Raw genomic sequence first — 24,910 nt, forward strand, 5'->3', positions numbered from 1 at the left:
GACAAAGAACAATGAGGGTCACCTTTCAGGGGCTATCATTCAAAAGAAGAGAAGAAAACAGGGCAAATTCATTAAAAACAGATGAAATGGTGGACATGAAATCACTGAAAACATTAAAAGCAATCAAGTCTTTTATTCACTTTTTAGAGACTGTACAAATCATTTAGCACAAGAAAACATTCCAAAATGGAATTTGAAGTAAGGAAGAAATTCTTAGCTTCCTCTAAATGCCTATGTCTTCAAATGTAAGGTTTTGCAGAAGATCCAGTTGTTCTCGTTTTGCTTTCAACTTAGCCACCAATTCCTGTATTAGCATTCAAAACAAAGCAAAACTCTACAAGGCTTAAAAACTGGCCAAATGTTATTCCAAAGTAACATATAAGTGCCACAAATCCACAAAAACAAAGTAGAAAAGAAGCCTGTAACCAACTATGCACTTTTTACCCAAAATGCTGCATTGTTGTGTTCCACAGAGCACGAATGCCGTTGGGACAGAAGTTACAGCTTCCACCACTTCCTGCACCCTCAATACATTCCCGCAATACAGGAATGTAAAACCTCCCTCAGAGGTGTTACGAATAAATATCTTTAACTTACACTTCTTAAACAAATTTTCAAACAAATTGTTTTCAGATGCAAATGAAAAGGAATTACAAAGATCTCGGGAAAATAATTCATACTCAAAAGAGACAGAATTTATTAAGAGACAGGCTAAATTCTGCATTAAAGCAGAGAATGGATTTTAGTGGGACAATGGCAAACAGCTAAGCCCAGTTCTCCTGCCACAAGCAATGAAATACTTCAATAAATAAGGTAATTCTGAGGTGAAGGGAGAAAACAAAACAATGATTAAGCCATTCCTAAACCATCCATATCCATTATTGGTAAAATAACTCTGGACAAAGAATGGCTGGTACTAATAGACTGACAGGATTTGTACATTATGCCTAGCAATTAGCATTACATTAAGGTGGAGAAAAATTATGCAAGATTGACATAACACTCAACATTTTCTAGAAAATATCAACAAAAGGTGCTAGAAGATGCAGTGGATCCAACAAAAACAGTCAGTCCGTAATTCCAGGTCACAATTCCAGGTACGTGACAAATCTCTTTACAACATGTAATATTTGTCCTTCTACTTCAAGGAAAGACCACCATGTAGAAAAGCAAAATTAAGTCACTATAAGTTACAAAAAATTTTTGCACATTCCCACTTTGCAAATAATGCAAATTGGTGGTAAAGAGCCTGAAATTTTATGATCTGCTACGCATTCATCAATCTTGCCCAACATTTCCATATATTTGGAGCACTTATGTGAACAAAATTCACTAATTATAAAGCAGCCTACTCCATTGCATTTGATGCATGCAAAATAGGCACTTAGTGTTGTTGCAGACAGAAGAAAAGTTCAGAGCCCTGCTATTATGCAAAAGGAGGCATAATTATCAAAGGAACTTCTCCAATGCTTGCGTGAACCCAGTTTTTCAGAATCAACAGGAATTCTCATTCCACCTATCTGTCCACAGAATTGCAATAACTGATATCCATGAACAGTGAGGGCCATAAAATTAATCCCAACTAGTTATCCCCATGAAAAGAGTTCTGTATACAGACTGTCAAATAGGAGCATACATAACATCTCTGCAATGTGAACTCTTTGTTCCGGGCATAGCAAGTTATAGCTGGAAAATAAGACCTAATGAAAACTCAAATCTGGTCACTTGCTGCATGTCTACCGTGAAAGCTGTCCTGAAGGTAATATAGTTTCTGCACCCCTCCCTGTCAAACTCTTAGTTATGGACTCAGGTACACAGAGTTGTAAGAGCTGAGACGTTATACCAGCCAGAACACTGATCAAGAAGAATACAGCCTGAAACGTTATTTTGACGACAATTTTGATGAGAACAACGAAACATGTACCTAGAATCTTAGAAATACTTCACAGTACATTTAATGCTTGAAGGGAGAAAATATGCTTATTTGAAAGATTTGCAACAATGAATATACATTTTACTTATCAAGAATTTCATTTGACCAATTAACAAGTAAAGCTTAGAAGTGTTATAAAGCTACAATTTAAATTTATCACGGCCAGATGGAAGGGAGTCATCAGACAGAGTACTGCTTCTAGCTTACCACTTAGGGAAAGTTACAGGATTTAAGTAAAGACTACAGACTGAGGTGCCTTCTTCTTGGAAACACAGCTTTGTAAGGTAGGGTACTGCCCATTCCAGCTACTCTCTTCTGACCCTGGTCAATAATATTAACTTAAGTTAAACAAGATCAGAAAAAAAAAAAAAAAGCAGCTATTTTTCAGTGATACTGCAGGAAATTTGAAAGCAGCACATGGTATAAAAATAGCAATACAAAATATTTTTAGGTGTTAGCAAGTTAATTGCCCGGAATTAGAAGGAACTTTTCCAAAAAGTAGACTAGTCTGAACTGTCCAAAGAAGTTTTTTGTATTTCAGTTTTGCAAGACTATGTTGGTCAGGCCTAACATAAGCCATTGTAGCAATTACAGAATTCTTTACTACCCCTTATGCACCCAAAGCAGCTAGAAAGAGGGATAAAAACAATACAAGTACAAACCCAAGAAATAAATTTAACACTGATAACTGGTTAAGACATTTTTTCACATATACAACTCTAATCTATAAAACAAAACTGCTGTAAAGTGAACCAAACATTCTTCTCTTCTAGCGGCATAAAATAGTATTTAATCAGCACAGAAATGCATCTAACAAGAATTACTACTATCTGTCAAACTCCTGAATCAGTGTGCTACTTACCAAAGCAGAGAATTACAAATTACTTGATAAGCAAAATTAGGAATAAATTTACATTTTAAGAACTTATTCTGTCTTTAGGTAAAGTATTTCTTTAAATGTCATCCGGCAGAAAAAAATTATTCCCATGGACATTTGCAATATTACTAAATATTTATCTGTTGAAATATAACCTAATGAGAAGAGATCCAGGACTTTGGATATCTTCCTTCATTTTTCTTATTCTATGTCTGTTCTCAAAGCAGATAAAAACTGAAAAAACAGATTCTTAAACAAGAATTCCTAAAAATTTAAAATTCAGACAATTAAGTTGGAAGTCAAATGACACAGAGTAAAATCTATTCACTCAATTCCAGTGACAAAGACTCTTTGCTACCTGGAACGTGTTCCTATTAAATGTTACTGTTTGTCAACTCCTTTTAATTGACAAAATAACCAGAAGTTGTTATTTTTCAGAAACCAGTCATCTTCCTGAACTGGATTCAAATGTTACTAAGAGCTTCAGAGCAAGTATAGTTTCAGGACAAAATAATCTGTCTTATGCCGTAAACCTGCAATTCATTGCATATAATTAGCCCAGAAGTGAACTTCTGACAATGCTTCCTAAATGACACAGGGCGCACAGCCTTGGGAATGCCACAAGTGCCATAGAAGTTTGGAGATATACAAAGAGATTTCTGGAATCGGAAGTAGTACAACCTCACTGGGAGGATTAATGGAAGGGAAGTAAAACCGTGCTTGAGAAAAGCACAGGAAACAAAATAGAATGGGTTAATGTTAACATACATGCAAACAATTGCAGTGAGACTAACCAGTGAAAACAAAGGTAGAATCTAGACTTCACAAAACAATATTTGTACCCTGATCAGTGGATTAAAAAAAAAAAAAAAAAAAGAGAGAGAGAGACAGACAGACAGACAGAGAGAAGACAGAGAGATAGACAGAATATCAAAAATCCAGAGATGCAAACACAGAAAAAACAACCCTCCAAAGGCCAAGCTTTAAAATCTATTGTGGAAAATATCTTCGGTTGATCAATATACTTTTAAGCTAGTACTCAACACAATGACATAAGGAGAAAAATCGATCTGCTTGAACTGAAATAAAGTTGCTCTATTTAATAAGGAGACCTGTTTCTGAAAGTCAGTTCCCATAGCTATGATAAGCTGCATTTCAAAGGTTTAATGGTGACCTAAAGCACCATTTCTTCTAAATCTTTCATATAGCAAGATTTTTCAAAAGACTTACTACAGATGCTTGGGCTAGAAGCTCAGGTATTTAACTTTATCATAAAATTACTTTTTGTTGCATCCTTACAATAACTATAGTTCCTAGAGCTGTGTTCATGCTAGTCTTTATTCCTATATTGTCAAGACAAAGGAAATACCTTTTTAAACAAAACCACTCCCTCTCTGAAAATAATATTGTACGAAAGAATGTAGCCTCCTGAACGCTCACTTGATTCCTTCAGTATGTGGTATCACAGTAAAAGACACCAAACACTAAAGAGAGGAAGACAGAATATGAGTTCCAAACATAGATATAACACGTCACACTCACATTGAGTTAACTGCCTGTTCATTCTTCAAGCATCCACACTGGCAAATGTCCTTGCAGTTGTTAATTTCTTACCTAAATAAGTACCCTGGTAATGATGAACCAGAAATTACCTGCAATTTTCCTGTTTTGTCTAGATCTGGCCAACTGTAATCAGCTTACAATTATGTTAAGTAGTTTGCTTAGCATTCTATTTATAAAACTGATTAGACGGTTAAGTAGAGTAAGGAACAGTTTAACACTTTATTTTAACGTTGAAAGCAGAAGTTGGGGGGTGAAAAGAGAGAGAGAGAGAGAGAGAAAGAGAGAGAAAAGAAACAAACTTCTCAGAAAACTTCAGAAACATTACTGTATTTTACTGGGTAGAAATTTAGTCCTTTACACATTTCAAATTTAGATGAAAATTAACACTTATTTAAAATCCTGAAGATACTACTCCTAAATATTTAATCATTTAGTAACTCAGTAAGACTGAATACTCAGCCTTCCTTACTGACTACTATTGCTTCTTCTTGGGAGGGGGAAACAGCATTGGGCTGGTTGAAAAAAAGGAAGTGCAGGTTGCAGGAAAATGATGACGCCACTGATTAGGCCCTGGCCTGAGATTAAAGTGACAGAAAAGGATGTGGAAAAATGACAGGACCTGGCACGCAAAACTGTTGGATTGTAGCATTTTAAGAAGCTGACAAAAGTTACAGATAGCACCATGAGGGATAGCTAGATTTCCCAGCTGTTTAAAGGGAAGTTCTATGAGAAACAGCCAAACTTCACAGACAACTGAAGGCGAATACTGAGGACCTTTTGAGAGGCAGAACTGGAAATGCCGGCAGTACCTAAGTAACCATAGAGTAATACGATAGAGGGCCACGATTCCCTGGATGACAGTATCAAAAATACCAAATTTGAGTGCAGATATCACAAAAGCAGGACGAATGAGGAAAAAGTAAATAGGGCTTGATTGTTTATTTGAGAGGAGACTGGGATTAAAAAAAAAAAGAAGCATAAGGTTTGCAAAAACGAGGGTCAAGGAAAAGGAAAAGACATAAAGTATTCAAATCACGATCAGTGCTGTCTGGGGAACCTGTCAGGCAGCCTGTACCCTTGGATCACCCACAGCCTAAGCAGGACAATAAACCAAACCTGTTGTTCTGACCATACCACAAGAGTCAAACTTGCTTCTACAATCAGGAGAACTGGGAAGGGAGCTAGGGTGCTTTCCTTGGCTAACACCTGAGAGATGGATGAAGTAATCTGGTATTCCCATGTCAGTGCCTGTTAGACCTGTTAATGTCGGTCAGCAGATCTATCCACCATTTCCTAACACGGGTTACTGGAGAATTTGTCAAAGTCCTTCACTTTAACTCATTTTCTCATTTATACAATGCAAACAATACTGCTTTTCCTATCTCCTTCATTAAAGTTTTTTTGGCACTGTAACAAAAATAAGAAAATCAAAAATCTACATTCTACTGTTTTTTTTTAACGTTTCTCTCTTGCTACTTCACCTATGTAAACACAAAGTACAAGAGCTGGGAATTCTGTGGCTGATTTTTCACACATACTGCTGCACATCCTGCTATTGATTCTGTGTAGCAGTAGTGCCTGGCTTTTGAGAGCAAAAGAATGGCTGAAGAGTAGTAGCTATCATATGGAGTGAAAGATACTCATGGACAGGATAGAACTGAAAATATGATAGAGGAAAAGTAGTTCCTAACTGTACATTATAAATGTACAGAAAAAAGGGAAAATAAAAAAAACATGGCAAGAGATTAAAACAAGAATAATTTATGAGTACTTTTTAACAACAGCCCTTACTTCAACTGTTTATAGTCAGTAATAAGTATAACTTCATATTAGCAACAATGTAGTGATAATTTTCCAAATACATACTTGCTGTCCATCTACAAGAATTAGACCAACACTCAATAAATCTATCACAAATTTGCAACTTCCTCGCAAAGATTACTGCTTCTTTAAAAGGTTAAAACAAAAGGAATAGTATTCTGTAAGGAAAATTTCACAAAAAGCTTGTATTTTATGCTAACTTATATTCATAGTATTGTTTTATTTACCTTTTTGTTTTCTTGTAGTTTTCCAGCTGTAATGTCTGCATACACTTGTATCTTTCCAACTCACACTGTTCACATAGGTCCTCAAGACACAATAGATGATTCTCCATTTCCTCAAAGTTTGCTTCTAGCTGGGCTATAGGAAATACTTATATGAATATCAAATTGTATCAATAGATGGACAAATTACCCCACCAGAAACAGGAATTCATAAAGATAAATAATTAACAAGGTAATAATTACACATACATAAATGGATCAGAAAGATAAATAAACCTCAGTCCACATCACATAATGAAGGGTGAAGCATATGAGCTACATAAGTAAGACCTAGCTGAAGTTCCCTCCGCAGTAAGAGGGTGAACCACTACATTTGCCCCTGTATTTTGGTCTGACAGGCTTGTGGTCTATATTTGGGGAACAGAAGCATCCAGAACACATTATTTAACTTGGCTTCTCAGGCACACTTGCCAGTTACCCGCTGCTGTCTGGTACCAATCTGAAGAACGGACACTCTGCTGACTAAGACCAGTACTAATCTTAAATTATTCAAACAGAGCACTAATAAAGCATTCCTGGAGAATTTTAACCTGCTTGACCTCATGACAATATACAAGAAAGAGACTCTGAAAAATTATTTTAAAGGTAGATCCTTTACCAACAGACAAATCTCTATTCTCTAGTTTTAGATATCTACACACACACATGCACAAAAAAACATGGAAAACCTCTTGATCCTGGTCTTTTCTTTAACCATAACCATTCAGAGTCTCAACCTGAAGAGTTCTTGCCTATGAAAAGCCCTGAATAACATGGTCTAGTTGCACAGCTCACCCTGCTTTGAGCAGGAATTTGGACTAGAGACCTCCTGAGGTCCCTTCCGACCTGAACTATCCTATGTAAATCACGTATAAACGGACTGTCATTGCTACAGGTGATTAACGATCAACTCTATGTCCCTTTTCAGGATCCTAAAGTGGAAAAACTAATTTTCCAAAACTGTGATCAGCTTGTCACTCTAGGGTGGACCTGAGGGAATTCAGGACAGTTATTCAACATTTGAACGTCAGGACTTCTTCTATCCCAAAGGGAAGGTAAATTGCAGGTGGAAGAACAAATAAACATGCTTTAAAATGCAAGTGGAAACCACATAACAGAAGGGAGTTTGCAGTTAAGAGAGGTATACTAATTTGTCACAGTGTGTAAACTGTTGATACAAAGAACTACACAGAGGATGGAAAGAGATGGCAGAAAACCTAAAGCAATTCTGAGTTTTAGCAAATGTCTCACTTTTGCCTGTAACAGAAAGAAGTAATCTTTATGAAGCAAGACAATAATTAGTAAGATCAAGGTAGAAAAAGTGATTTAAAGTCCACATTTTCCTTTTTTGGATGCTCAGGAGAAGGAAAGAACAAGCATGTGAAGGCATCACTGTCAAATCTCCAATTCTGGCTAGGCTATCCTAGTTGGGGCCTGTCTTGGAGTATAGCAAATTTCATTTTTTTAGCCATTACCAAATTAGAAATTGCTATTCTAACGGTTCCCATAGAATAGCAAAAGCTAAGACTCTGTGAACAAACTCCCTAGCATGCGTGTTACACATGTTCAGCTCCAACTACTTCATAAGGGTTTTTTTTTTTTGCCTCTAAGAAAATAGTAAAGTACTATATCCACAGCAGTCAAAAAGAGAAATACAAGAGTCTCATAACTGGCAAAACTTTCTGTAAATTATTTATCTGTATACATATCATGTGAATATGATTTCACAATAAAGCCGTTACAATTAATATGGAAAGAAGTGTGAGGAAAAAATTGCTCTTAGATCTACAGATTATGATGGGGAATATGCATTGTCTACCAAATACTCAACTACCTCTCTCACAAATTAAAGATGTACGCAAAGGGTAATACCATGACTATAATTAGTGCTGGTGGTCCCTTTTCGCTTAAGGAATGGACTTTTCTGAGTGCATTAAAATTCACGTGTCTGTATTACGTTGACTTGTTTTTCAGAATGATTGCTTATTTACTAATTTGCAAAATTCACAGGCACAGCAGGACTCAAGATAATTTAGTAAGGGACCTACTAACCACTGTTATGCCAACTTAAAAAACAAACAATTTTGCTGCAGTCAGTACTGAAATTACGTTTTTAAAAAAAATCAACAACAAAGAACAGGCAAATAAAAACAGGAAGAGAGAATTCTAGAGTCCAACAGATTCCTATTACTAGGCATTTGAGCAGCCTCTAGTGGAACCTGCAGAGAACACTACATATGCTTCTGAAGAATGAGGATAAACACTTAACATATCTCCAGAAGGCAACAATCCTGCTTTGCTGCAGCAATGAAGATTTCAGAATTTGCTTCCTGAAATGAAACAAAACTTAACTGCTTTTCACAAAACAAAATTCAAGATTATCTTACAGCATTGCAACACCTGTGGTTGTGAACTAAAGTTTCTCTCCAACTCAAACAAAAATGTAAGCAATGTATCAAAAAAAAAAACCTGAAACAAATCTACTTATTTAATGAAGGTGAAACTTAATATTTTAACCGCAATATTTTAATCAGCTCTTATCTATATCCACAGATAAATAAACCCACACTTTTAAAAAAGTATTTACCAAAAACGCAAAATTTAGAAATTCATCATTGCCAGTGTACAGTGGCACTTAGAATGAAACTGCCCCAGAAAATCAGGTAACGCTCTAAAGAGTAGCTACATGCCCTTCTTTTTACATGGGTCTCTAATTTAGATAGAGACAAGAATAATAGGACTTCAGCTCATTTAGGATAGGCACAGTTAACGAAATGTAAGAAATCAAAACATTGTAGGTACTGAGTTCCTCTGTATGTAGAACTTTTAGCTCAGAGGATTCATATCTGTCTTTTGACAGGCAGCTCTTCCTTCAAGAAACCCCACAACCATATGTTTAGGGAACAACCACCATTGCACTCTGAAATATCACTGTTATAAAAAAGAAATATACTCCTGTTTAAGTTTTAAAAGGGGCAGGAAAAATTCATTGTATCTGTAGATTAAAAATTTTCTTATATAGTGAAATGCTACGCTAGGTAGAAATAATATATTTAGCTGAAAAAAGAGACTTGTACTTTCAACTACATTTTTCCAATGATATTATTTTGGCTGGTAACTGGCATAGTTATTTCTTACACTATCACAGCTATAACAACACTACTACAAGTTTAACATTTTATTTTCAATTTTTTTAGATTATTTTCATGTTGATTAGCTGACATGAGATTCAATTATCTTTCATCAGAAACGTTAAGTTTTCTCAGTTTACCAGCTATTCAGGTATTAAAATATTCATCCAGAGTTCAACTATCACAAATAAAATCTTTATACCTTAAAAATTTTCTTTCTAAAGTTGAACTAGTTTAAGTTTACTGTGCATCATGTCTTTTTACCAATGTTTTCTGTAGTTCTGCAGTAGTTTAAAAAAAAAAATTCAGAAAACCTAAATCACACCTGTGCATCAGAAAATATTAGAATTTTCAAATTTCCCTACAATAATTTTAAAGGTAGCTTTCCTGCACTGTCCCAGCATCTAGAAATACGAAGCCACCAATCACTATGGAAGACATTTCTACAAAGTTCATTCTTTTTCTGACTAAAAGCTAAAAAGGCAGAAAACAGAGAGGATGAGAACAATTACATCAAAAATATTCTCTCTACCTCTAGGTCAGACAGACATAGATTACTATGCTTAAAAAGTAGGCGTGAAAGACAAATGTATACAAGAAGAGTTCAATTCAACTGCAACACTTCAAACTGTTTACAGAATTACAGTTAGTGCTCCTTTTTTGTTTTTTAATATTTTAAGCACAGATACTATCATATCACTTACATTAAGCTATAGTAGCTTCTTTGCTGAAACCACAACTGTCATACTAGGACTTTTTTCCTTCTCCGCTCATTTTTAGTTTTAAAACATCAAAATATATGGCTTATATATGTATATATATATATATATACATATATATATACACACACCTTGTAAAACAACCTTCTCTGCTGAGACATTCTGTCCTGAAGCCTACAAAAGAAAACTTCCCTGTTGAGCAGAGGTAGCATTACACTGTATTGTTTAAATTGCCTGCTTTTACTTACTTTCCCTATACTTTCCTTAATTTTTCGCAGTAAAAGATAACTCCTACTTTATCTCAATGAAACTCAAGAAAGGAAGAAAAGTATCAGTAGTTTTTAAACAACTAGTTAAAAAAACTGTTTCAAATAATAAGCAAATATGATTTTCTTAAAACATTTTCCCAACTGCAAACCGTTATTAAATTACAGTACTAGTGTTTACAGCTCTCCTGCCTTTAAGAATAATCTTAAAATCAAAAAGAAACCACTAAAAACTATTTCAAAATAAAGCTGATGCTTCAGTCTCCTAGGGAATCTACATTCTAGATTTCAGGATCACAAAACATTAATTAAGCTCCTTTTAGAGAGCCATCAACTGTAGATGCTACTAAAAAAGAAACTGTTATTTAACTGACCAGATGCAAGTCAGAAACCAAAGTTCAAATGCCAGTTTTGTGAAAAATCTTGATTAATGTATTTTTTTGGTCTTAAATCTAATCTTACTTAACTGATATCTAGTAATAGCTAAATCGTGACACAAGCAAAATTAACAAATAGAGATGACAACAAACTGACGACTTCTCTTCCTCAGACACTTGTCTCTTCTCCAAAGACACAGTCTATGGGCTGTCATTCACTACACCTGTCCCTCCTAAAAGTATTGTTTTAGAAACTATCTACAAGTTAATGCAATGAACCAAAGAAAAATACCATACTCATAATACAAAATGTTGCTGGAGGTACAATGCATTATTCAAGTTGCAAACATCACTGGAATTTTTTAAATCAAATTTAAAAATATGAATATTCTCTTAATGACATATACTTTTTAAGGCAAAACAAGAACCCCAAATAGGGCATAAGAGAATAAGTTCTCAAAGTAGTTCAAGTGTAACCAAAACAAAAATTTCAGATTCAATGAGAAACCAATTATAATTATTGTGACCTGGTGGTTCTCTAGTTTTACTACAAGGCCAAAGAAAACATTACGAAGCCTTTAATCCCACTTCTGAAATAAAGGTATTATGGCTTCCTCTATTTTTTTTTATATTAAATTCTCGTGCTTTCTTAAATGAATTGGACTTAAATTTACAAAGCTATGAAATGGCCACTTTCTTAGTTGATATACAACTTGAAAATAAAGCAGGGCCTTTTGCTCAAGATATGAACAAAGATACCTCCCTAAGCAGCGCTAAAAGTCTCTGCTTTCCTAACAGATTCACGCACCCCATCTGACCCATACTTCTCAAAGAACTATTTGTTAAAGATTAAGAAGCCACCACTTTAACTATACCCAGGCTTATATTCTTCCCAGGCTCACCAGTCCAGGTATTTCCACCCTACGTCATCCATTCACGACCAGCCTTTATGAACCCAATATCAACTTAATATTTGCTAAAAAATGCTAAAATTGCATTTGGATCAAGTTTTTTTCTGTTAATTTGCTGAAATTAAAATGCATATTTGAGCAAAATTCCCCAGGCTAAAACATGGAGTCATATTTTATCTTTGAATTAGTATGTCAGACATCGGCAAGTAGATATCTTCTTCAACATCTCTAATAAAAATAGTCTTAATCGATCATTCAAATGCTGAACTCTGAAAGGCATTAACTCCTTTTCATTGACACAAGCATAATTTTTTTCCTTCAAGGCTTTTTATGACATTTTCAGGATGCCATATAATACAATAAATTTATGACGCAAATGAATATATAGTTTTTACCTGGAAGAGAGGGATGTCTGGTATGTGATTACCTAAGTTACAGGACTTCACTTGTTTAGTTTTAGTGAAAGTTCTTCTTGTTATACAGAGCAAAAGCTGAAGAATCTGAGGATGATTCATGTTAATTTTAGTAGGTCACTAAAAAGGCTTTTTTTCATATTCTGGTATTTCTTTTACCAAAATCAACCAGAGTTCCGTATCTACTTTTAAAATTAAAGCATTAACGTATCTCATGTCAAAACACAGAACTATTACCCTTCTGAAACAAAGAATGTGAGCAAAATTACCCCTTGCCTGCACAACCCAGGACACAACAGTTCAATTCTATATCCATGTTCTTTTACTGAACGTTTCACTCATTCTACTCAAACTTTACACTTACTGTATTTATTCACTTTTCCAAGGGACAATTAAGTTTTTGTTTAGAAAAAGCAGACAGTTCAGAGTAATAAAAACTAAAAACAGTGAGTGGAATATCACAGCTAACTTCTAGTAAATCACTTCCAGAACTGTAGAGGTTTAAAGGTATATCAAATTAAATTTATAATATAATATTTTATATATATTTTTATATATATATATATATACACACACACACACACACACACACATATATATCTCCAATTAAAGCATTTTCATTTCGAATAGGAAGGCTTTAAAAACACTCTCTATAAAATTTATCAGAAGAAAAACAATCCCCCAAAACCCATAGGAGGAACAACTAAAACCTCTAGGTGAATTATCTGAAATCTGACATATGAGGTGAGGCTAGAAGATTTAGTTCAAAATCTCACAACCTTAGCAATGGACTTCAAAATTCATTAACTTCCTAAAGTAATCTGTTTAATGCTTCCTGAAATCCTGCTCATGCAAAATCAAAAATATTCGAAGGACACTGAGCCTCCTTAGACTAACTGAGAAGCCAGGATGAGATTAATTCTGGTTCATAAAACCGTAATGTTATGAATCGCAGGATAATCCCAATTTATTCAGGATTTATAACATTTGCTGTTACGAACTATAAAGACAATTCCATGAGGTTTTATTGCTTTTTTTAAATCTTTGGTCTAGCTGTGGACTGCATCTCTTTAAGCATGATGATATTCAAATCAGTATTTAAATATATCATTATTTGAATTGACATTTCCTTACAAAATAAGAGCTTTTCAAAAATCGAACATTAAATAGTTACCACACATCATAAAGCCTTGCAAAATAACGTGGCATAAGATTATTATAATAAATAATGAAATATTTTCCTTGCTTGAGAAAGAAATAGTTATTGCTAGTCTACTTAGAAACAAGAACTGATACATACATTTCCACCGGCTATGGAGGAATGAGGCATTAACCTTTGAACAAACAAAAAACTTTCCCTTTCCTCAAATCAGCACGCAGATCTGCCCCCTCCCCCCAAAAAAAGAACTTAAAAAACACTAGTGCAGACAGAGTCTCTGGAGAATTTAGCTGCTAAAATCCAAGCAGTGACAGCAGTTTTTCAAAAGCTTAGTTTGATGCAACTTGAGCAACCCTACTGTTGACAGAGAGGCTAGCTACTTGTAAAGTGTTGAGTCTCTGTGTCAAGGCACAGGTACACTAGAGCTTTTCAGAGACTAAAAAGAGGCCAGAACAAATTTCATTTTCAGCGGTAGCTCAACTGTTTTGTATTGGAGTTTTTCAGAAGTAGCCCACTTAAGTATTCCTCTTACAAACGTTTAGTAAAGTTATAACAAATAGGACCTTCAACAGACATGAGGTATTTGACAACCTTAATATGTAGTCTTGCTACTCTTACCTATGAATAAGCTAGGTATCACTTAAGAATAGTTTAACCCTGCATGCTGATTTAAACTATGGAAGCTAGCTTTGGATTCAACAATTATTCTCTGCAAAAAAATGCTGACTTGGAAGTGTCCCAAGCCAGATAAATTTCTCCCTCATGCAAAAAAAAAAATATATTTTATTAAATGGCACAAACGGAATCAAATAAGGGGAACTATGTACATGAGTGTTCAGACTACTTGCAAATCTGTAGGAATTTAAAAAGGAAAGACTTCAATAACAATTATTTTCAACTCTACAAACCAGGACATGCAGTTGCCATACAACTTTTTTTCCCAAATAGTAACGCACGTATTTTAACTGCTGGGAGAGTAGCCACTACGAATGTTGCTCTTTTATATAGTCAGTTTGTTTAAGAACTACTGTTTTATAAGACAAAGGATTTAATTTTTCTCCCAAATACATCCTTTGTCTTATAAATAATCAGAAAGTTCACAACAGACGAACTTTGGTCAAATCCTCTGTATCGACTCGAATACTTGTTACGTCTAGAAAATCTTACCTAGGCTTGCTGTGAGACATTCCAGATCCTCTAAAAACCCAGGTATTTGTCGGAGCTGCTCGTGTAGTTCCACCAGACTATTCCTTTTCTTTTCCCAGTGTGCAGAAAGCATCACAACTTCACTATCCACCAGCTGAAACAGATAGACTCTTTAACTTACTTGCCAATTGATGCACCCATGTATAAGTTTCTTGATGCATTTTTAGAATTCACGCATCTGCAACCTTACTACACTGAGATTTTTATACTTCTCTGAATCATATATAGTACACTGAAGAAGGAAGTGCCCATAGTATGGAATATTTATACCAAAATGCATAGATGAAAACAAGCTAAGAAGTTACTCCTCAAAATATCAATAAACATGGAAAATATTCTGTGTGTTTTATTAATTGTAAATAAGAATATCATATCTAGAACTTGGACAGCAGCGTTGAGCTGCTACACAATAAAAACATAGCAGTGCTGCAATGTAAGGTATTTAAACTTGATCGTTTAATGTTGCAAATCATGCCAATTTAATCAATAAAACTCAATGAAATTGACAATAATCAGGAGAACTAAGTTAGCTTAGCCCACTTGGCACTCCTGTCAGTACTTTTCCACCTATCAGCACACCAGAAAACAGAACACATTCGATTTAGAAGAAATAGTTCTAGGATTCATTATCAGAAGTTACAACTTTGTGTCACGCTTTATCTCTGTAACCTCAAAATCAAAACGGGAATACTAATACAGCTGTCTATGTTAATAGGAAGACTCTGCTCATTTAAAATACTCTATAAAAATGAAATGAAAAGAATAAATATTCCCTCCCTAAAAAAGTTGCCTTTACTTCAACCCTGCTCTTGTGGCATACTCTTGATAAATGCAGTAGTTGTAAATCTTTATCAATACATTTCTACATTGGTTCAATTTCTGTTTCATCAAGATTCTTCCTAACTTTTATTATACCATAGTATAATGAGAAGAGGATACATAATGTAAAAGCTGTATTTTATTTACCTCAGATTTCAAGAAAAACAGTAGGATTAATAAATATTAGGTTAACACAAATGTTTCTCTTATACATGATATTTCAGATGATTCAGTAATAGTTTCCCTGCTCTCAATTCCATTATCTACTCTTATTCTGCCCAGAACTGCATTCTGTGTTCCTGTTTTCACAGAATTTAGGTGCAGAACCTAAGCAGGTCTGAGCAACGGGCAATGGAAGTTCTCAAAGATTTACAATTCTACCAATGCAGGCAGATTCTTTAAGAAGAATGACAACTTCTCCCCCTTCCCAAATCCCTCTAACTGATAATTGCCAAAAAGACAACTCATTTTACCTGTCAAGTTTTGAAACTTCATTCTAAAGCACAGTGAGCAACAAAATATTTCAAAAGGCCATCCTGTTTATTTGAATAGCTGCAGTAGTAACATGCAACATCATTTGTGCAATCTGCTCTATAAGATGTATGTTTACTGTACATTCTTATTGTTGTAGACGTCTCAAGCAACCTCAAAACAATATTCTCAGCTAACTTAAAAGCTTTCAATTAATGGTTAAAAAAAAAAAAAAAACCAGACCAGCTGAACCTCTGGATACATCTTGTTTTTACCATCACCTGTTCACACTTTAACAAAATAGCACTTCTCACTATCCTTCTCTAACCTAATATCCCACAGAAACACTGTGAGCTGATATAATTAAGATTTTTTGCTTAAACACAAACAGTAACTGCAACTATGTAAACAGATGACAGAAGGCATAAGAAATTCTGGATATCAATGTATCAACTGGCAAATACTTTAAAAGCACTAGGAAATTACCCTGCTCAATGCTTGTTATAGTAATTGAGATACCAAAAAGTAAACATGAATGAGAACTTCAGATAATTCTGGTTAGATGATATTTTGTGAGAAATATGATCTCAGAGAATTTATATTAGTACTACATATATATATGTATAATATTTTAGGAACATTAATTGTAGGCTGAGCAGCAACAATTCTAGAAGAGTTTTGTGAAACAAGGAACCAGACACTCCGATCCATTCTTTCAGCCACCTGTCAAATATCATCTAAAAACCATAGTAGAAAACAATGCAATTTGACATCTTTCCCAGGGCAATATAAAACATTATTTTTTAAATAATACTGGTATTAAGAATTTTAGTTTAAAAAATTCTACACATTTTAAAATAATTTAAAAGTAGTAGTCTTATTTTTTTATTACCTCTCCAGCTTTTGCACAATCTTTAGCTCCTCTGTGAAGGGCAGCCCAAGCATCTTCATATCTGAAGAGAAGAAAGATCAATGACATTTTTACTATGCTCCCCCTTAAAAACAAAGAGGATTTCATGGATGCCAATGTGTTTATTTGTACATGGACTACCAGAAATAACAGTGTAAAAATCTGTCTAATTGTCTTGGTAGAACAGCAAATATCAGAAAGAAATATACAGTAAGAAAGAATTTCTTTCTTTCAAACAAAAAGTGATTCATAGCTTTTTAAACTGTGAGCTTACATTAAGAACTAAATGGGCCAAGTAATAGCTTTAAGACTGCATATAAAAGGCTTAAGTACTACTTAGAACTCAACTCCATTGTACTCATTTTTATCATCAAAAAAAGGAGACTAGGTTTTTTTTTGAAGATAGAAATACAAAGAAAATTTATAATGCAGGCAGCTACAGAAGCTTCTATTGTTCAGAAAAAACATGATCAAATACACATGGAAGACTTTTCATGGCAATGATAGGCACACTGCCTATATTCCTGTTATAACAGAATTAATTCATATGAAATATGTAAAAGTTATATAACATCAAATTAAAACTCTAGACCAGGCCTTAGTGCTGCTCTCTTTCACATCACTGAGCTAAAGCTATCTTCTATTGCTACTTTTCCTACAGAACTTCTGCTTTATCAACATAAGACAGATAGCACTTAGCGACTGGGCAGGCTTTGAACACTTAACATTTGGTAACCACCCCACTCTACTCACTGCACAGCATCCAAAAAACTATTAGTAATACAAACACCTTCATTTTCCTCCAATTTTCTCATTCTTTCTAATATGTTGTTTCTGAAAACAGAGAGAACAGACACTAAGAAAGAAATGGATGGCATACCTGCTCAGTAATTCTAGGCCAGCAGAAAACTCTGGCAAGTATTGAACAGTCCTATAAACAAAACAAAGACACAGTTGTTGTTAATGAATAGACAGCCATTACACCTTATGTGCTTACACACACATACAAATACGTTTGACAGATATGCTGAGCACAGGCATATTACCGCCTGATTGTTTTCACAAAAATTTTGTTAGTTCTGGTTTAAAATGCACTACACAGTACACCTTTCAGGAACGTTCCAAAATTAGGATTTTTTTTCTCATTATTTTCACTACCCTGTTCTTACCTCTTTTTGACTTATGTCCATTAGACACAACTTCTACAACTTCTTAGTACAGTTATCAAACATGCAAGGTGAACATTGCTTTCCTTAACTTAAAATAGTGAACAGGATCATTCTAAAAATAGAGCTACTACACAAATTTTTTCATCTCTCCATAAGATTCCATACTTAACGCATGAACCTTTGTCAGTCTAATGCCCTAGTGATTTCCTATTTGACACCCACATTTTCATTAATAATAGCCTGAAATATGAAGATAAGTTACCATAAGTTAAGGAAAATTAACAACACAGCACTTCTAAGAATGTATTTATTACATGACTATCTTGATGACGTCCTGTATTAGTCTCTTAGAAGACTGTCAGAACAGATTGTTTTACAGTGTCATCCAAACAATTTGAATGGAAAATAAACACCATAAACAAAACTTTTGTTTTCTTAAGCAAAGAGAAAAATCTTAGGATCATAAGATAATTCATAGTGGTAGGAACTTCATCAGGTCTCTAGTCCAACCTCCCACTCAAAGCAGGGACAGCTATGGGATCAGATCAGATTGCTCTAGGCTTTATCCAGCTGGGTCTGGAAAACCTCTGAGAATGGAGACTGCACAGCCTTTGTGAGCAACCTGTTCCTCTGCTTGGCTTCGCTCATGGGGAAAAGGCCTTTTCTCGTAGCTAGTTTGAAATCCTGTCTTGCTTCAGTTTATACTTCTTGACCTCCCACCATGCACCACTCTGAAGAGCCTAGTCCTGTTATCTGGGGGGGGAGGGGGGCAACTGTTAGGTCCACTCAAAGCAGCCTCTCCTCAATGGGCAAGTGCTCCAGCATCCCACCACCTTGATAAACTGGAGTGAGGTCAGCAGAGGGCCATCGATGTCTTTCTGGTATTAGGGGTGCAAAATTGGACGCTGTAATCTAGATGTGCCCTAAGGAGTGCTGAGTAGGGGGGAATAATCACTTCCTCTCAATCCACTGGCAGTGGTCCTGTTCATACAACCCAAGATGCTGTTGGCCTTTCTTGCTGTCAGAGCAGCCTGCTGGCTGACGGTCAGCTGTCTGTCTGTCAAGATCTGTACGGTCTTTTCAGTGAAGCTGCTCCCCAGTCAGTATTTTTGCAGGGGGTTCTTTTTTCCCCCATGGGAAGGACTTTAGATTTGTACCTTCTGAATTTCATGAGGTTTCTGTTGGCCCATTTGGTCACATAGATTGATATGGGCCAAGTTCCGCGACTTAACCCTTATCCACTACCAGTTGGTCTCCTTCTTGATCCCTTTCACTAAGCACAGAGCCCTCAGAGACCTTGGTTATGAGGACTGAAGCAAAGAAAGCACTGAATACCTCACCTTTACCTGCATTTGCTGTCACTTAATCACCCATGCCATTCAGCAGCGGTCCCACATTTTCTTTGTTCAGCCTTTCATTACTAATGGAGGGACAGAAGCTCTTTGTGTTGCCCTCGATATGCCTCATGAGTGTTAATTCCAGGTGAGCTCTGGCTTTCCTAACACTTCCCTGTATGCTCAGGCAATGTTTCTGAATACCTCCTTTGTAGCCTGTCCCTGCTTCTACCTTCAGTAGAAGAAGCCTTTTCACAATGAAGCTCAATCATGAGTTCTATGCTTGGCCAAGCCCATCTCATCATACTTTTACTGCCTTCCCGAGTATTGGGATGGATTACTCTTGTGCTTGGAGGATGCTGTCCTCGAAGCCCTGCCAGCTTCTCCAAGATCTGTGGCTCTTCAGAGCTGCCTCCCACGGGATCCTGCTTACTCATTCCCAGAATAAGCTGAAGTCTGCTCACCTGAAGTCCAGGGTGTATATTTTGCTACTCTCCTTCCTCACAGCCCTCAGGATCTTGAACTCTGCTGTTTCACAGTCACTACTGTCAAAGCTACCATTGCTTACCACATCACCAACCAGTTGTTCCTTGTTAGCAACCGGCAGTTCCAGTGGTATGCCACCCCTGGTTGGCCCATCCAGTACCAGTATCAAGAAGTTATCCTTGATACCATCTGGAAATCTGAACTGCCTGCATCCTGCTGTGTTGTTCTTTCAGCAGATGTAAAAGAGGTTAAAGCTCCCCATAAGAATGAAGGTTTATGATACAGAGACTTCTTTGAGTTATTCAAAGACTTCATCCACTTCCTTACCCTGATCAGGTGGTTGGTAGCAAATTCCCACCAGTCACCCTTCCTGGCCTCTCCTGTGATCAGGATCCTGGCCCTCTCAAACTCACAGGATCTCAAGCATCCTTATAGTCAAGCTAAGTTCTACTTGTCCCAGGAGTGCATCAGCAAACCAGAAGCAGAGTCATCCTGGACTTCACCTATTTGTGATGAAGCAGTTGGTTCACCTGGAGCATTTTTGAAAGACTGCTTTATATTCACAGTACTTCAGATGAACCAGATGGACTGGAAACATGCAGAGAAGGTAGTTGCCTAAAAGAATTTTATTCAAATCTTTGCATATTTTTAGTTTAGCTTTAGAGTGTTGTCTATACATCCAATTTTCAGTTATAAAAAAGATTACATTCTCCAAAACGTCAAGCTGTCAGAACTTAATACAGTTTATTTCAAATAGCTTACTTTTTCTTTAGTGTTTTTTTTAAAAAGCCGATTTATGTCTTCGCATCGTGTTTCAAGAAGAACACACTTTCCACTAAAGCATATCTGAGATTTGCAGAAACATAACACAGATGCCATTTATAGACGTTAAGTAGCCTTTTCCTACAGTTTACACAGGTTGAAAGAGTGAACAACATATTAGAATGCAAAGGATGAGAAAAATTCCAAAAATCTTAAATGTTCTTACAATAGAGATGAAAATAGATACCCTTCAGACTCCACTACACACATTTTCCACAATAAAAAGGCTCATATTTCTGTTCTTGTACTAAAAAGAATTGAATTACAAATAATTTTAGACACTTGAGATTCATAAAGATCGTAACAAATTCTGTTTCAGTGTACTTCAAACTGAATCTTGTACAGTGTACTACATTAAAGTTGAATATTCATGCAATTTAAGTAGTCATTTATAAACTGATTGATGATCATCAAAAAATTACTTCAGCATATCAAAGTTTTAGTACGCCAAATACTTCTTCAGTATTAGGACTAGGCTTTCCTGTTACTAAAAGGACACTAAAATTCTACACAAGTGTTTTTGTAACTGTAGTACATGAGCCAGTTTAAAATTTTTCTTTAAACAAGATCATAGCTCAACATTACACATCAAGATGTACAGAAGTACCTCTGTTTGCTTTTTTTTGCTTCTCTTGATTTGTCACCCAAAGTCTTCAACCTATAGATCAAAACAAAAAACCATCAGACATGTCTAACACCAAAACCAGGTAACAACTTGCTCAAATGCATATCCAGCTATGATGCTTTAATTCTAGTCTATTCCAGTTAATTTTTTTCCAGGTCATTTGAGGAATGAATCAAATTTCACTTAATTTTGTGAAAACTGTATATGAAATTATTTTCACATACATTGTTTCTAAAGTATGAAATCTCTACAATTGCATCTAGCAGCTGAGGACTAAAAGTTTAATGAGAACTGAATACCCAAGTCATGCAGCTCTCAATATTGTTTCTTTCTTTATTAGAAAGGTGTAAATGCCTATACAGAAATAGTCTGTCCAGTCCTGAAGCATACCCTTTATGAGAAGCCATACATGCCAAGGAAAAGCATACAAGTCACAGACATACTTGCTTAATGCAAACTTACTACCTAAATTCAGACCCAGAATAAGGAAAAACAAAAACAAAAGAGAGAGAGAAGGAGTATTTTCTGAATATGGACTTGGACACTTTTAGAGAGACATAGGCCTGGTCTAAACTAGAAAAAGCTGCTCAATAGTAACGTGTGAAGTACCTGAACGTGCCTTGGAGAAAACTGACAATTACTTAAAAAGCTGGTTCTATGTGGGGTAACATTTTCTCTTTTAGCAACACAAATCACCCACTCGCTGTAAGTTCGCTAATACAAAACTAGCATGAGCAGAACTTTTCAACTGCCAACTATCACAGTCCTCCAACAGTATCATAACTGCACAGGTAGCAAATCTGAGACTGGTTTCACCTATGGCCAATTTCAAACTGATTGGTACCTTGCTCTTTTAAAACAACCAACCTACTCCCTCTCATTCCCCCCCCCCACACCCTTCTTTTCCAGTCATCCTATATGTGCTAGCTAGCCTGGCACAGCAGAGTGAAAACTGAAACCTCCTGCTCATCCTCTGAACACCAAGTTACTAGATTTCCTCAGCTTATATGCCCTTTGCAGTCCCAGTTCTCCAGGATAACAAGAGTTAGGAAGAGATAGAGGACACAAATATGAGCAAGACTTAAATAAGCTACAAGCTCCAAGATTTCTGACGGATATATCACAGCTGTATTGCAGTGCTGAGTTACTCACTGACCTAGAAAAATACCCCTGATGTAAAGATATTCAGACTGCTTCTTGGGTGAGCCCAGCCACTCCCCCATCTTGACCACCACCAACTTCCAGGAACTCTAAGAAGCTGCCTCAAAGCCCTACAGCAAAATAAATGTTTGACAAATTGAGAAAGGACATACTAAGGTAGGTCTCCACTTCCTCTCAGAGACCACGGTTCATAATAGCCAAGTTCAGTGCCAACAATCATAGCACATCAAGGAAGAGGAAAGTTGCTCCAGAAAAGTGCTGCAGTATGCCCTTCTCCTTTGTTGTGTTCCTAGTATGCACCTACTCTGTAACAGCAGCACTCTTCTGCGTACAAGGAATGAAGAAAATGCTGGGTCACACCTACCAATTCATCAAGAGGAGATCTGACAAGCAATCAGGAATAAAGTTTAGATGATTAGTCACTATGCTGTAAGACGTTGGTTTCTTTTTGGCAATATTCTCTGTAAAAAGTAGTAGTAAGAGCCATACCACTCAAGCTGGCAGAAGCACACAAATTACTGCCTAAGCACAAAGATAGCTCACTGTTCTCTCTTCCTCCTACAAAAGATTGTTTGCAGGTAAATGGGTCAAATCTAGCTACTTCATTCATATGATATACAGAAGTAAATAGGAGACAGCTGAATGGGGGACTGGAAAGCTCTTTTCTTTGCACCCAGGGCTCCTGTTTATCATCACCAAACTGCTCCTTCTGTAGACCACACAACACCATACTTAACACCATACTTACCAGCTGTACATAAGTGCTCCCTTATCCCTCTGGAAGGTATATTATTTCCTTAGCAACCCTGGTAAAACTTCTCTCTCCCAATGTTACAAGAGACCCACTTATTCCACTTTACAAGCATACATGTGTAGTTAACAAGTAGGCCACAAAGCAGACCAGCATTCCTGACCCCCAAAATACTTTCCCCGGGCCTCGACCATTTTAAGTTGAAGTCTTAATAAAAATATAAATAATTTTATGCTGTTGTTTTGGTGAGGCCAAGAAAGGGATAATCTGGAAAAGTATGCGTTAAGACTGCATTGTCCGAGAACAGAAATAAAACAACCCAAGTTCTGGTCTGACTGCAGTGGGACAATACAGGAAGTAGAGCAATGCTCCTCACAGCCTTTGCTACTAGAGCTCCAAGACACACATTCTCAATGGCAACAAAGAGCACACTGCAGATTTAAAAAAAAAAAAAAAAAAGAGAGAGAACAGACACTCCCAGAAGACATATTAATGGAGATGCTGAAACACAGAGATGGAAATGATGAAACTACAAAGTACTCTCAAAACAAAACATGTCAAAACAAGGAAGACAAAAAAAGCTAAAAAGTATAAGGAAACATAGTGATTCCACTGCAGTAATGAATTTAGGTGCAGAGTTAAATAACTATTATACCCAGCATCTTATGGCCTTTCTGTTGCCCTGTTTCATTATGTTAAAAATGTGTTTTTCAAAATAACTTTACATTGTACTCGAGCATCAAACCCAGTGAAGAGTTCCAAAAATTACAGCAAAACAGAAAGAAAATTTGCATTTATGAAGTAATACTTTAGTTTCTTTTCTCAGGACTTTTTCTTTTATTCATCTGCTGTTTGTTGAGAAGGTAAGACACAAGTAATTTATCTGGTTGACTGGATGCTTATTCCACCACTTTCTCTGGAACTTTGTATATCAATACAAATAAGTCATTGTAAACTATTTTAAATTGCTCACACGCATTTATTTATTATTCATGTATCACAGCACCACTTCAACAGGACCAAAGACCACACAGTCTCGAAAAGTAACTAATTACAATGTGATACTCTTCTGTAGTTCAGCATAAACCAAACACTTGCAGCATAGGCATGACTTTATTCTTTAACTATCCACTGACTTTCAGTAACCCTCACTAAGATGACCTGCTTTAAATAAAAAAGTGCTGACACAGTGAGCATCTTAAAATAAGCTTATGAAGCAATTAAGGAAAAATATCTTTCTACTTTGAAGGTACTAAAGAGACTGCTCTTTCCACTTATCCATTACTTCTTTCTCTCAAATGACAGTAACTTGCCTCTTCTAAGGAAAGTAAAGCTTTTCAGATCATGAACAGATGACAGTGTTACTCTTTAAGCCATTACATTAATCCATAAACCTTAGAAGGTTAGTTTTTTCATAAAAAGTTTAAGCATATTAACTGATCCCATTCACATACTCCCCATTCTGCAAGGAGAGCGCTCCTCCTTTTCCACGACCGTAGCTATCTCCCAAACACCAGAAAATTTCCTCCAGTCCGTTCCCGTTTCAGCTTGAGGCTGTTACACCGCCACCAGGGATCACTCCCGTGCCACACGCAGCTCCCAGGAGCCATGACGACGAGGGGACATCACCGAGCGCTGAAGGGGCCACTCCAGAGCCGCCCTCCCGCCGTGGCCGCAGCCGGAGGAAGGCCCAAGGCGCACGGGCACCGCCCTCCCCCCCTCC

General features: G+C 36.2%; 1 protein-coding gene across 1 annotated transcript in view; it reads right to left on the reverse strand.

The window, feature by feature from the left end:
* DTNBP1 (dystrobrevin binding protein 1) overlaps positions 1-24,910 on the reverse strand; it is a 75,531-nt gene that overhangs the window by 50,252 nt on the left and 369 nt on the right. The window contains exons 2-6 of the mRNA XM_068931746.1: positions 21,258-21,308; positions 17,720-17,770; positions 16,822-16,882; positions 14,601-14,733; positions 6,422-6,554 (exon numbers count right to left, since the gene is read on the reverse strand). Of these exons, the coding sequence (XP_068787847.1) occupies positions 6,422-6,554; positions 14,601-14,733; positions 16,822-16,882; positions 17,720-17,770; positions 21,258-21,308 (429 nt within the window). The remainder of the gene's footprint in view (positions 1-6,421; positions 6,555-14,600; positions 14,734-16,821; positions 16,883-17,719; positions 17,771-21,257; positions 21,309-24,910) is intronic.

The sequence above is a fragment of the Struthio camelus genome, chromosome 2, assembly GCF_040807025.1.
Source record: "Struthio camelus isolate bStrCam1 chromosome 2, bStrCam1.hap1, whole genome shotgun sequence".
Lineage (NCBI taxonomy): Eukaryota > Metazoa > Chordata > Aves > Struthioniformes > Struthionidae > Struthio > Struthio camelus.